The 15,165-nt window shown below is 45.6% G+C and overlaps 1 protein-coding gene across 3 annotated transcripts in view; it reads left to right on the forward strand.

The window, feature by feature from the left end:
* atp8b5b (ATPase phospholipid transporting 8B5b) overlaps nucleotides 1–15,165 on the forward strand; it is a 506,562-nt gene that overhangs the window by 285,497 nt on the left and 205,900 nt on the right. For all 3 annotated transcript variants that reach the window (XR_011588690.1, XM_070868497.1, XM_070868507.1), the window contains exon 11: nucleotides 5,740–5,898. Coding sequence is in view for 2 of the 3 variants with exons in the window: in XM_070868497.1 (XP_070724598.1) it covers nucleotides 5,740–5,898 (159 nt within the window). In the remaining variant the exon portion in view is untranslated. The remainder of the gene's footprint in view (nucleotides 1–5,739; nucleotides 5,899–15,165) is intronic.

The following is a 15,165-nucleotide window of genomic DNA, read 5'->3' on the forward strand; positions in this document are numbered from 1 at the left end:
AAGGGCCAAATGGCCTACTCCTGCACCTATTTTCTATGTTTCTGTGCTTCCTGCAGTCCGCAGTTTTCTTCTTCATTATCAACCACACAACCTGCAAACTTCTTAATCACACCCCCAACATTCAAATCCAAGTAATTGATATATACCACAAAAAGCAAGGGACCCAGCACTGAGCCCTGCGGAACCCCACTGGATACAGCCTTCCAGTCACAAAAACACCCATCAACCATTACCCTTTGCTTCCTGCCTCTGAGCCAATTTTGGATCCAACTTGCCACTTTGTCCTGGATCCCATGAGTTTTACTTTCGTGACCAGTCTGCCATGTGGGACCTTATCAAAAGCTATACTAAGATCCATATACACTACATCATACGCACTGTCCTCATTGACCCTCCTTGTTACCTCCTTGAAAAATTCAATCAAGTTAGTCAGACATGACCTTCCCTTAACAAATCCATGGTGACTGTCCTTGATTAATCCATGTCTTTCCAAATGAAGATTTATCCTGTCCCTCAGGAGTTTTTCAAATAATTTTCCCACCAGTGATGTTAGGCTGACTGGCCTGTAATTATTCGGTCTACCCTTTTCTCCCTTTTTAAATAAAGGTACAACATTAACAGTCCTCCAGTCCTCTTGCACCACACCTATTGCCAGAGAGGATTGGAAAATGATGGTCAGAGCCTCTGCTATTTCCTCTTTTGCTTCTCTTAACAGCCTTGGATTCATTTCATCAGGCCTGGGGGTTTATCCACTTTCAAAACTGCTAAACCCCTTAATACTTCCTCTCTCACTGTGTTTATCTCGTCTAATATTTCACACTCCTCGTCCCTCATTGCAAAGTCTGCATTGCCCCTCTCTTTTGTGAAAACAGATGCAATGTATTCATTCAGAATCACACCCACATCTTCTGCCTCCACACACAGATTTCCTTTGTGGTCTCTAGTAGTCCCCACTCTTTCTCTAGTTATCCTCTTGCTCTTAATGTATTTATAAAACATCTTTGGGTTTACCCTGATTTTACTTGCCAACATTCTTTCATGCTCTCTCTTTGCTTTCCTGATATCTTTTTTAATTGCACCCCTGTACTTCTTATACTCATCTAGAGTCTCTGCAGTATTGAGTTCTCGGAATTGGTCATAAACATCCTTTTTTTCTTTATGTTACCCTGTATGTTCCTTGACATCCAGGGGGCTCTAGCTTTGTAAGCCCTACTCTTTTTTTTTTAAGGGAACATATTTGCTCTGTACCCTCAGGATCTCCTCCTTGAATGCTTCCCACTGCTCTGATACTGATTTACCATCAAGTAGCCGTTTCCAGTCCACCTTGGCCAAATCCCATATGAGCTCAACAAAATTGACTTTACCGCAATTGATTACTTTTTTTCCTGGTCCACCTTTGTCCTTGTCCTTTTCCTAAATCTTACTGAATTATGATCACTAGCACCCACTGATACCCCTTCCACCTGCTCCTTTTTATTCCCCAAAACCAAGTCCAGAACCACCCACTCCCTTGTTGGGCTTGTTACATACTGGTTGAAGAATGCATTTTAGGAATTCCGCACCTTCTGTACCATTCACAATGCTCTTTTTCCCAGTTAATACTCGGGTAGCTGAAATCCCGCACTACTGCAGCGTTATAGTTTTTGCACTTCGCAGCAATTTGCCCACATATTTGTTGTTCTATCTCCCTCTGACTATTTGGGGGTCTATAGTACACTCCTCCTCGTGTGGTCGCCCCTTTTTTCTTCTTCAATTCAACCCATACGGCCTTGTTTGATAACCCCTCTAACATATCATCCCTTCTCACAGCTACAATTGTTTCTTTAATTAATACTGTGACCTTCCCTCCTTTATCCTCCTCTCTAACCCATCTGAAAACCCTGTAACTTGGAATGCTGAGCTGCCATACCTGTCCTTCTTTCAGCCATGTCTCAGTAATGGCTATAATATCGTGCTGCCAAGTGTCTATCTGTGTTCTCAGCTCATCTGCCTTATTCCCTATACTCCTTGCATTGAAGTAACTCCCATGTCTATTTTCCAGCCCTTGTTTCCTCTGTCTTCCAAATTCACTTTCTACTTTTCTGCTGCCCAATTCCAGCTTTGCTTCTCTCCCCACTGAATCTATTCCCCGGTTCCCACCGCCCTGCCAAGCTAGTTTAAACACTCCCCAACAGCACTAGCAAACCCTCCCGCGAGGATACTGGTCCCAGCTCTGTTGAGGTGCAACCCGTCCAATTTGTACAGGTCCCACCTTCCCCAGAAATGGTCCTAATGCCTCAGGAGTCTGAAGCCCTCCCGCCTGCACCATCTCTCTAGCCACGCATTCATCTCTAACCTCCTATTTCTCTACTCACTAGCAGGTGGCACCGGCAGTAACCCGGAGATTACTACCTTTGAGATCCTGCTTTTTAATCTCTCTCCTAGTTCCCTAAAAAAACTCTGCCTGCAGGACCTCATCCCTTTTTCTACCTATGCAGCTGCTCGATGACATCCTTGACCCTGGCACCAATTTCCCTCTATTCTTTCTCCCATGGATTCGGGCAGAGAATAATCATTCAATTATCTGCCCCATTTGGGACAGAGGGCAATTTTGGCCCCTGAAAACAGTGTTGAACAGAGTGCAGGAACAATCTATTCTGCAAAAAGGAAAGAATGAGACTCCATGGCTGAATAAAGCCATAAGGGAACAATTGAGAGTAAGGAAAGAGGCATACATTAAGTACACAGACAGCAGGGGAGTGCATGATAAGAGAGAATACGAAAAGGTTAGGGGTGAAGTCTTAATAACAATTAGGAAGGCAAAGAGGATCTATGAAATTAAACTTTCAAGGAACATAAAACAAAATGGTAAAATACTTTACAGGTGCATCAATAAAAAAGGAAGGTTGGTATGGGAATAGGGCCATTAAGGGATAGACAGGATAATACCACATGTAACGATAGAGAGATGGCAGAAATATTAAATAATTATTTTGCTTCAGTATTTACCAGGGAGATAGAACAGGTGGACATGACATTAGATGATGAGATTAGTAATGAGATAAGTACATTTAAAATAAAAAGAAGAGATATATTAGATAAACTAATCAAACTCAAAGAGGATAAAACTCCTGGTCCAGATGGATTGCATCCACACATTTTAAAATAATCTAGGGAAGAGATAGCAGAGGCCTTACCACACATATTTAATAATTCGTTGGAAAAAGTTGTCGTGCCAGAGGACTGGCGGATAGCTAACGTAATACCTATGTCGAACATATCCAGGGAATTATAGACCAGTCAGCTTAACATCGGTGGTAGGAAAAATAATGGAATCCCTACTAAAGGAGAAAATAAAAGAATGTCTAGAGACCAAAAATATAATAACAAATAGCATGGATTTCAAAAGGGAAAGTCTTGCTTGACCAACCTCATTGAATTTTTTGAAGAGGTAACAGAGAGAGTAGACAATGGTAATGTAGTAGATGTAATTTATCTAGATTTTCAAAAGGCCTTCAATAAGGTACCCCATAATGGACTGATGAACAAGGTCAGAGAACGCAGAGTCAGGGGACAAGTGCCAGAATGGATAGCTAGCTGGCTTCAAGACAGAAAGCAGAGAGTGGGGGTAAAAGGTAGCGATTCACAGTGGCAGAAGGTGGATAATAGTGTTCCACAATGATCAATGCTGGGACCACTATTGTTCACAATTTAATTAGATTTAGACTTTGGAATCAAAACCCATTTCTAAATTTGTGGATGACACCAAATTGGGGGCAATAGTCAATACTGAGGAGGACTGCAACAAATTACAGGAGGACATTAATAAACTTGCAGAATGGGCATATAATTGGCAAATGAAGTTCAACACAGATAAATGTGAGGTTTTACATTTTGGTTGGCAGAATAGGAAGGTAACTTATTACTTGGTGGGTGAGACTCTAGGTGGGGGAGAGGAACAAGGGGATCTCGGATTACAAATACACAAATCGCTAAAAGTTGGGACACAGGTTAGCAAGACCGTAAAAAAAAAGCAAACCAAGCACTAGGGTTTACAACTAGAGGTACAGGGGCTGAAATTGCCCCCCTCCATAAGCTTCTAAGAGGATGGGCCGACCCATCCAAAATTGCCCCCGGGTCGGTAGCAACGGGAACATGTTTCCGCTCTGCCCGTTTTCTTGCCGTGTTGAGCACGTGCCGACCCCTTATCAGCCGATGGCGACCCCCTTTCCGACCTCCGCACGGAATTGTCCCGCGGGAGTGGCGCTGCCACCGGTCAGTGCCACTGACAGCTTTTCCCGGAGTCCAGCATTTTCCTAATGACAGATCTTAGGCTAACTGGTCTATAGTTTCCTGCTTGCTGTCTCCCTCCTTTCGTAAATAAGGGCGTTACATTTGCGGTTTTCCAGTCTGCTGGGACCTCTCCAGAATCCAGGGAATTTTGGTAGATTATAACCAATGCATCCACTATCTCTGCAGCCATTTCCTTTAAGACCCGAGAATGCAGGCCATCAGGTCCAGGGGATTTGTCCACCATTAGTCCCAATAGTTTGCCTCAAACTTTTTCTCTAATGATAGTGATTGTTTTAAGATCCCCCCTCCCAATAGCCCCTTGATTATCAATTATTGGGATGCTTTTAGTGTCTTCTACTGTGAAGACTTCTGCAGCCCCCTCTGCCCAAGCATTATTGAAGACCTGCCGAGATGGCCTGCCACAATCCATAAATAGGAGGTGCCTCCTTCCCTCCACAGCTTGCGCCAGCGTCTCAATTTGTGCATCTGTGAACCTGCTTGCCCTCCTGTCACCTCTCTGACTTGCCATTTTTCAAGATGAGAATCAATACACGCACCAATCACTCTGATCAGACTGACCTGAAAGACCTGCCCTTTAAGAAGGCCAGGGAGCAGCTGCCTTCTTATGAGTGAATGCGAGTCAGCTGAAATTGGTTGCTCAGTCGGTGATCCCATCCCCACATCACTCCACAGAGGCCATTTCCGTCTCCAACACCACCCGTTCATTTTTCCAGTCTAAAGTGTCCAAAATCGCTCGATTCCCCGCCCCATCGATTGGGGTGGTAAATCACATTTAAATCTAGTTATCCTCCCCAAATGGGGCAGAGGGCAATTTTGGCCCCCTAGCTATTGGTCACCACGCAACTCCTCCCTTCTGCAGCCTGGCTTTATTCATTCACGGGATGTGGTCGTCGCTGCCAAGGCCAGCATTTGTTGCCCATCCCTAATTGCCCCTGAGAAGGTGGTGGTGAACTGCCTTCTTGAACCACTGCAATGAGAGGGCGGCAGAAAAGTTAGGGAGTAAAATAGTTGCTTGCTTTTTCACTCTGACATTTCATTGCAGCTTTCACTTCCCATTGCTTAATTCTCATTACCTACCTTTGAATCTATATTCCTCCTGAAAATAAGGCTGGAAAGCAACAGTATTTGTCTGTGTCCACGCAAATTCGTAAAGCTTGTTAAATACAGACATCAATCTGAAAAGTTGTTAAACTTTTTTCTCACTTTTGGTTAATCTTCAGCCAAGTATGTTTAATATATAGGTGCAACTACTGATGGTGGTGACAAAAGGAACATGATCCTCCATATTTTTTCAGCATCGGTTATGTCCCAGTCACTCCCAGATCCTAAAATAATGTTTGTTCCTCCTCAATTCTTTGTCACTCTGGCCCAAGATTATATATTAATAGTAACAATGAAATTAGTCAAAAAACATTTCATTACATGTTACTTCTTTTCAAATCCTAGGTGAGGTTCGATGTGAAGCACCCAATAACAGGTTGGACAAATTTAGAGGTACACTTAGCTACAAGGAAAATAAGTATTCTTTAGACAATGAAAAAATACTACTGCGTGGCTGCACATTGAGGAATACAGAATGGTGTTATGGACTTGTTATCTTTGCAGGTAAGTAAAAAGCAAGACGACAGGTTCAGTCTTCATGTGGCTTGCAATAACTAACAGGACAATGTCTTCCTGAAAAAGTCTTAACTTTGTATAAACAAATTCATAATATAATGACATAAATTATGTTTAGGTGCATCATTCCATCACTTGTGTGCAACATCAGCATGATCTCTGCAAACAAAGCAATTTTTTGCCAAACACTTTTTCAAGAAAATGGTGCTACTTTAACTAGTAAACTAATGATAGTGTACTGATTCAACAATTAAACTGTAACAGATTTAATTAACTAAATTAACATGTATTAACTCTTAAACTCCTGGGAAACCTCAGAAAATAGCAGGATGCCTATGTTGACTAATTTTAATTTCTTTTTAGCTCATGCACCATGACATTGAAACAAACAGTAGTATTACAAAACTAAAGCTATCCTAATGGCAGGATTATGACTGTAATATTAGCCCGAATGTCAATGTTAAATCAATGTTAAAAAACAATGTTAATCAAAGATTAACAAATATCTTTTACTCGATAATCTATCTTTATATATAGATTATAGCCGACAAATTCGATCACGCGGCACCTGTTTTACAGGCGTAAAATGAGAACCTATTGGTCCAATATGATGGACAAGCAATATAAAAGCAATCTTATAATATTTAAATAAGGATCCTGTGCTTGTTAACAAGCCCCTGTCAGCACTAGCCCCCAGAGTCAGGATGGCGGCTGTCTGAGCTTCCATTGCAGCAGCGCGAGAGCTTCCATGGAAGCTGTCAGCAGAGGATCCATTAGAGTAGGCACCACTGTTGTGTGCATGGAGCTGAATGGTCTCCATGCTTTGCACAAAGCCATGAAACAGATTGGAGCTGGACTCCTCCATGCTCTGAGCCATTGCGTACAAGCTCACTGCCAGGCTATCCAGTGCACTTAGCATTTCCTGGCGTATGCTCATCAGCCTTCTTCTGTAGCCTGCGCCCTTGAAGTCTACATCCAAATCCTCTGAAGCAGAGCTAGTATGTGGTCTCACCCAGTTGACACCTGCGGCATCCTATCCTCCTCCTAGCTACAGTTGTGGTCAGTGATTTACCACATACAGATCCCTCCCCTAACTGACCCTCTAAAGTACGCATAGTGCCAGTTTTTGAGCTGGTGCTTGCTATGATCAGATTGAGTAGCGCTGTAACTTCAGGAAAGCTAGCCTCCTCTTCCTAAATTAGCACAGGGATGTCGACATTTTCAGCACCTAAAGGGAGAGCAGAGAGTGATGAGTGGCTGCCGAGTGTCTAGGATGAGATAGAAGTAAGAACAGAAAAAAAGGATAAGGTGTGAAGAAATCCTGTGTAACGTCTTGCCACTCATCACGGCTATGACTCTCTTCCTGCCTACAATGGTCAGTATGTCATTTTCTAGAGGGGAAAGGGTGTGAAGGCGGACAAGGCCTCCTGCAATCTTTTTTCGAGATTGCAGCCATGTCTTTGGAGCTAAGCATTGACCTCCTCTTTGTCCTCTTCCCACTGGCAACAGAGGTATTCCCTGGGGGGTGGGGGTGTGTGTGTGGTGGGGAGGGGTACAGGATCTATCTCCTTCCGTCAACAGCCTGGACAAGGGTCTACAACCCTGCATCCGAGACCCTAGAAGCTCTCTCTGTACATTGTCCAGCCATTTTATCCCTTTGAAAACATTTCCCTGCTGTCTGCAACCAGAGTGCACCTCCCCTTTAAGTGTTCCTGGCTGCCTTTAACTGGCATAGAAAATAGGTGCAGGAGTAGGCCATTCGGCCTTTCGAGCCTGCACCACCATTCAATAAGATCATGGCTGATCATTCACTTCAGTACCCCTTTCCTGCTTTCTCTCCCTACCGCTTGATCCCTTTAGCCGTAAGGGCCATATCTAACTCCCTCTTGAATATATCCAATGAACTGACATCAACAACTCTCTGCGGTAGGGAATTCCACAGGTTAACAACTCTGAGTGAAGAAGTTTCTCCTCATCTCAATCCTAAACGGCTTACCCCTTATCCTTAGACTGTGACCCCTGGTTCTGGACTTCCCCAACATCAGGAACATTCTTCCAGCATCTAGCCTGTCCAGTCCCATCAGAATTTTATATGTTTCTATGAGATCCCTTCTCATTCTTCTAAACTCCAGCCCAATATCCCGCCCCGCCCTCCAAACAGGCACGCAGCCGGTAAGTAACACTGGCTGCATGTCTTACTTATGATATTGAGCTGGCAGCGCCAATTTCACGTGGTCCCTGCATTAGCTCTGTAAGAAGGGGCAAAATTCATGGGAACCCCTACAGTGTTTGGACTCATTGAAAAGGAAATTTAATTTGGAACTATCTACCAGAAAGTTTGAAATCCTGAAGTGCTTATGGAAGAAACTATGAACTTTAATCGAATTTTGGATTTTATAAGACAAATTAAGTCTGTGGGCAGGTCTAGAGAATTAAAGAAGCCAGTTTGATTATTGAAACTGTCTGGGGCATTGAGACTAAAGTAAATTGTCTGGAAAATGGATACTCGAAAACCCTTCTCCACAAGAGGCATTAACATTGCAACAATTAACTCAGAGATGGCCAGCCATCAACTTGAACCTGGAAAGCCATTTTCAGCCTATGCATAAAAACAAAAGGCACACTCTAGCCTGCATGCAAAAACCAAGCACAAAAGAACATTGCGATTACCAAGCTAATATTTCCATCAAGAAACAGATTTAGAAGATCAACCCACCCGAGACCTATTAACTTTTAACGAGCCTGCCAAAATATGACAAAGAATTCTCGGGCCCGCCAAAATTAAACAAAGAATTCTGGATTGATTTGGCGCGAAGATTAGGACAGCTCAAACAGTATAACTGGGCCCCTGTTTTCACAAAGGGTATGCTTTGCTGCTGCTTATGCTACTGCCTCGAGAGACACTGCTTGTGCCAGTGCTAGTGCCATACTACGCCTATGCCATCAAGAAGGGAGAGAAACCAACGCGACAGTTGTAAACTAACTTCTCCAGCCTCGACATCCTGAAATCGAAAAGGAAGGAAGAACATCACCATCGCGGCAGCAACCGACCACAGCCAACTTTGTACCACTAAAAACCACTGCGACCAACCAACCTCGAAACAAAACTTCACAAGGAAGAAACCGAAGATTCGAAAGTTTCCACTCTACAATCTAGGCCTGACTACCAACAGGTGAAAACGTTACCTAAAAGGACTTTGAAACCTATTTCTAACAAAAGAAAACGGGTACTTATCCCACAAATCCAAAACGCGCCCTACTGCATCAGCGGACTCAACCCAACTGAAGGTTGTGCAGTAAGAAGTCCTCTCCGACGTTCGGGGTATGGCAAGCAGAACCTACAGAATCCAGTGAAACCGCGAACTACCGCTAACTGACCAGAAAGGATTGGTAAGCATAGTCCCTATCTGCCCCTAACCTAGCAAGTATTAGGTATTTAGGAGGTGGGAGGTGTAATTTTCACTGCAACCCATTTGAATGTGTGGTGTACTGTTCTTTATTAGTGTAATTATAGGTGTGACATTGTATTCTTAATTTTCTTATCCTTAATAAAATCAAAGTTCTTGTGCACCAAACCAGTGGTCTTTTGCACTTTATCACATCCCGCAAATAAATCCAGAGTCGAGAACCCAAGGGAGTGGGAGCGATTTGGCCCTCTCATGTAGGTCAGAGGTGAACCTGACCCCCGAGACCACCCCTTACAGCTCCTTGCTTACATGTAACTTTATTTCTGAGCATATAAATTCTCCCAATAGTCAATAATATATAGCTAAAGTGCAGCACTTTTGCGATCATATATACAATTTGGCACCAAAATATGAAACATTAAAAATAAGAATCAATATCCATTTGCAGCTTTCTTTGATCTTCTAGAGAATTATTATACCTCTTATGATTGGACAAGGATGAGGGTGTGTAAGGGGTGTCTAGTGAGATGGGGAAGTGATAATGTAGATAGAGAGGGATGGGTGGAAGTGCAAGATAAGTTGGTGTGGGTAAGGATGTGCTAGGAGTAGGGTAGGGAAGGTAGAGTGATGGGGTTGTGATGAGGTTGAGTGTGGCTTTGCAGTAACGTTTCGTGATCCACGAAGATCATTGAAAGGTTTGCGCCACTGCAGCCTGGTCCACCTGACGACATCCATGCTTGTGTCCTCCTCTGCAATATGCACCAGGCTGCGTTGGTTTCCTGGGGAGGTCTCTTCCATCCATTGGAAAGGAAAAGAACCTCCCTGCATGCTGTGACTTCTTCCATAAGCAAATGGAGTAAAATCATACCAACTATCAACACACAAGGGTCGGCACTGGGTGTTTTATGCAAAGTTCATGTAAAGTTTCTGTTAATGTGGAGATAAACATTGAAACCTTTATTTTGAACACTTTGTGTTCTTCGGCAGATCTGTGGGCACTTTTGGTAGTGGCTTCGTGAGTTGCAATGAATGGTGAGACATAACAGTACACCCACAATGGTGATAATTGTGAATAGAATTGCTTGGGCATTGTAGAGATGCTTTATGGTGTTGATATGGGGTGGTGCCAACCTGCTGCCTCATGTGGTAGTCAGAGTGTACAGCGTCAAGTGAAGTAAATCTGGCCATGGTGAGGCCATCTCTAAGCATATGGAGGGTGTCTGGGAGAGCCAGGGTGCAGCCATGCACCTCTGTGCAGTGCTTTGCAGCACCTCAATGCTGTGGAACACTGACAGCACAACTGTCAAAATAAATTTGTGCATGGTCCCTTTCAGGAAACCGGCTGACTTCATCAGTCCCGCCTCCTTCAGTTGGTCGGCAAACGCGCTGGGCGGGCTTAACAAGCCCAATCAACATAAAATCAATTCACACAGTAGGCTGGAGCCAGCAGTGGGGTCGGGACGTCACCCACAACCGACCCGCCGAGTTAGGGGAAATCGCAGTGAGAGTGGGACCTGTGCAGCCGGGTTAAAAGGAGCAGCGCCTGAGGCTCGAGCCCAGCAGTGAGAGCAGGACCTAAGCAGCGGGGATAAAAAGAGCAGCGCCCGAGGCCCGAGTCCAGCAGCAAGAGCGGGACCAGAGCAGCAGGGATAAAGAGAGCTAGCCGCTGGGAGCTTGGAGCAGCACAAGCCGACCTGAGAGGGGGACAAAATCAAACTGTGATGTCACAGGAAAGCAGGCAAGTGATTGGCCGATTGGTTGGTGAGTATTTCTCTTTTTTTTCTAAACTTGGGCATTGGTTTAAATTAAGAGTTGGGATTAAAAAGTAAGCATAGACAATTGATATTTCAACTTAAAAACCTAATTAATTAAATAAAATACAATAGAGCTGGGAGAGCAGGCAGTGTGTTGCAGCTGTTGCATGCGAGAGCTGCTGGGCACCAATGAGGTCCACGGCGACCACATCTGCAGCACATGTTGGCTGCTCGAGGGAACTTCGGCTCAGAGTTGATGAGCTGGAGTCCGAGCTTCAGACACTACATCAGGGAGGGGGAGAGTTACCTGGAAGCTGTGTTCCAGGAGGCAGTCACACCCCTTAGTTTAAATAATTTAAATTTGATCCGTGGTCAGGGGCAGATGGTTGTGACTACGAGCGAGGCAGGTATGGGGACCCAGGAGGTAGTGATGGAGGAGCCTCAGCGTTTGCTCTTGTCCAACAGGTACGAGGTTCTTGCTCCCTGTGTGGATGAGGGCAGGGACTGCAGGGAGGATGAGCACCATGGTACAGGGGGGCCATTCAAGTGGGGGAGTAAAAAGAAATGTTGTAGTGGTAGGGGACAATATAGTTAGGGAGATAGATTCTGTTCTCTGCAGCCAAGAGCGTGAGTCCCGAAGGCTGTGTTACCTGCCCAGTGCCAAGGTTAAGGATATCTCCTCTGGATTGGAGAGGAACTTGGACTGGGAGGGGAAGATCCAGTTGCCGTGGTCCACGTAGGTATTGATATCTTGATTAAAGAGTCAGACTAAATACTGCAAGCTCAAAGTAAGGTGTGACCGTAGTCAAATTTATTACAGATCTCAGAGTGCCTCTCCAGCCTGTGAGGCCTCCTTATAGACAGGTGCTCCCAAGGGATTGTGGGATCCCTTGGGACTCCAGGGGATAAGCCCTCTGGTGGTTAGACATGGTATTTACAGGTTTACATACATAACTACACTCCCTCCCAAAGTCAATAGTGTAACTATTTACAATGTGAGTGTATCTGGGGCCTTCCTTTCCCTGGTTGATTGTCTCGGTGCAAATGCTGGTTTTGGTGAGTCGTTTGTTGGGCCCTCGCTGGGCTGCTGCGCAGCTGGCCTTGCTGGGCTGCTGGGGGTGGTGAGTCCTGCTGGGCTGCTGCGGATGATGAGTTCTGCTTCGTGGTCAACCGCTGGGTCGGTTGCCACTTGTGTGTGTGTTGGAGGGTCGAAAAAGGAAGAGTGGAAGAGTCTATTGTGGGTTATTCTGGATAGTCCGTAAATCTGAGTTTGGTTTGGTCCAAGTGTTTCCTGCAGGTGAGTCCATTTGAGAGTTTGACCACAAAAACCCTACTCCCCTCTTTGGCCAAAACAGTGCCGGGAAGCCACTTGGGACCTTGTCCATAGTTTAACACAAATACAGGATCATTTATCTCGATTTTGCGTGACAAGTTTGCGCGATCATGATATGTATTCTGTTGAAGCTGCCTGCTCGCTACCTGTTCGTGTAGATCAGGGTGGACTAACAACAGCTTTGTCTTAAGTGCCCTTTTCATGAGCAGTTCAACGGGAGGGACCCCAGCAAGCGAGTAGAGTCTTGTGTGATAATTAAGCAGGACTCCAACCTTGAGTAAAGCCATAGCGATAGCCCAGGCGTTTATCGCCGCCAGTGACAATACCAAACAAATTTCTCAGCACACTAGTGCTGCTGCAAGTACTGTGAACAAAGCAACGTTGTTTTCGAATCGAAATGTACAGGGCAGGACTTACACACCTGCAGCTGCACGTCCACAGATGACTCAGAGTCCACCATTAAAGATGCCATTAACACCTTGTTGGCGTTGCGGGGGTGATCATCGTTTCCATTCATGCCACTTCAAAGAATACATTTGCAAGGGCTGTGGAACAATGGGACACCTCCAACACATGTGCAGGCGAGCTGCAAACCCTGCTAATCCTGCAAACCACCATGCTGCAGAGGAGGACAGATCCACAGTGGATCACGATGAACCAGAGCCTCAGACCGAGGAGGCAGAGGTATATGGGGTGCACACATTTACAACAAAGTGTCCCCCGATAATGCTGATGGTTGAATTAAATGGACTCCTGGTGTTTATGGAGCTGGACATGGGCGCAAGCCAGTCCATAATGAGCAAAAAGACTTTCGATAAATTATGGTCTCAAGCCAGTCCTGACTCCCATTCGTACTAAACTGAGAATGTACAAAAAAGAACCGATTCCCGTAATCGGCACTGCTATCGTAAACGTTTCCTACGATGGAGCGATGCACGAATGACCACTCTGGGTGGTACTGGGCAATGGCCCCACGCTGTTCGGCAGGACCCGGCTGGGAAAGGTACACTGGAACTGGGACGACATCTCAGCGCTTTCATCCGTCGATGACACCTCATGTGCCCAGGTCCTAAACAAGTTCCCCTCGCTGTTCGAACAAGGCATCGGGAACTTCCAAGGATCAAAAGTGCAGATCCATTTGATTCCGGGGGCGCGATCCATCCATCACAAGATGAGAGCTGGACAGGCTGCAACGAGAAGGCATCATTTTGCCGATCGAATTCAATGAGTGGGCCAGTCCGATTGTCCCAGTCCTCAAGGGAGATGGCACTGTCAGAATCTGTGGTGATTACAAAGCAACTATCAATCGTTTCTCACTGCAGGATCAATACCCACAACCAAAGGCAGAAGACCTATTTGCGACGCTGGCGGAAGGGAAAATGTTTACCAAGCTGGACTTGACCTCGGCCTACATGACGCAGGAGCTGGAGAAATCATCGAAAGACCTCACCTGCATCAACACGCACAAAGGTCTCTTCATTTACAATAGATGCCCGTTTGGGATTCGATCAGCGCGGCGATATTCCAGAGGAACATGGAAAGCTTGCTGAAGTCGGTACCGTGGTCTTCCAGGACGACATCTTGGTTACAGGTCGGGACACCGTCCAGCACCTGCAGAACCTGGAGGAAGTTCTTAGTCGGCTCAATCGTGTGGGGCTCAGGCTAAAACGCTTGAAGTGCTCTACTAGGCCATCAGGGCAGCCTGCTATCGGACCTGCAGCCTGGCACCCAAAATGCACTGTTGGGCTGCACGATGGCGGCCACGCTACAGCTGCCATCGTTAAGCTGACCTGAGAGTCGGCAGGGAAAAAAAGATGGTGGCTCGGAGTGCTGGCGATCTCCCATTTACGGAGTGCCCTGAGAGCGGATGTCGGCCGGCTTCGAGGCCTGACGAAGCTTGCTTGGACATCCGGTCACTTCAGCCTCGCGGCCCACAGGGCAATTTCCACCGCGGTACATTAAGGAGTCGGCGATGGGCGGTGAGGGGTTGCTGCGCACACCGATGATGTCATCACCGGTTGTGCGGCAGTCTGGGGCGCTAACCGCGGGGTGCAGCGTTTCCATGGCAGCGCCTCCGCAAATTCCCAGGCAATTTCCCAGGATACGATAGTGCCCCCTCCCCCAGCTGAAAAGTGTCCTCCACGGGGTTATAAAAAGGGCAATTTTGTCCCCGTGGTAATTTCATTTTAAATTCAAAAATCTAAAATTGGCCCTATCACAGATGCGAAGCAAACTGTAATTATCTGGAACTGGGTACTACATTGGCCACTCGACAGTCCTCCAGCACTCATCCAGACTCGAGAGGGTCCTGAAATATAGAGCTGAATTCTCTCCCACTAGAAATAATGTTGCCGATATTGGAGTTGTGCCAGTGTAGAATTAATAACTGTAAACCAAAATGCAACCAACCAAGTACCATTAAAGTTTTTTTTGTGAAAAACTCTGGGGGAGAAATTGCACCTCACCGCGCCTATTTTGTGGAGTTGGGAAAGAACGAATTTTTGAATGTCTCACACATGACTCCCCCGTCCGAAGTGCGCCGACTGCCAAATTGGGTGCCTGCCAAAACAGGTGTTAAGTGCCTTGAGTGTGAAAATCAGTGTCCTAACGCCTGTTTTAGAACCCTTATCAAAATTTTTAATGACCTGCATTGCACATGTTCCGCTCAATTTTTCCGGCTCTACAGTGGTCTATCAAGCATTCCTTAATGGGACCACTAGAGGCTGCCTACAAAATGTTAAGTAACAAAATGTTAAGTAAC

This window comes from Pristiophorus japonicus, chromosome 2 (assembly GCF_044704955.1).
Source record: "Pristiophorus japonicus isolate sPriJap1 chromosome 2, sPriJap1.hap1, whole genome shotgun sequence".
In the NCBI taxonomy this organism is placed as follows: domain Eukaryota; kingdom Metazoa; phylum Chordata; class Chondrichthyes; family Pristiophoridae; genus Pristiophorus; species Pristiophorus japonicus.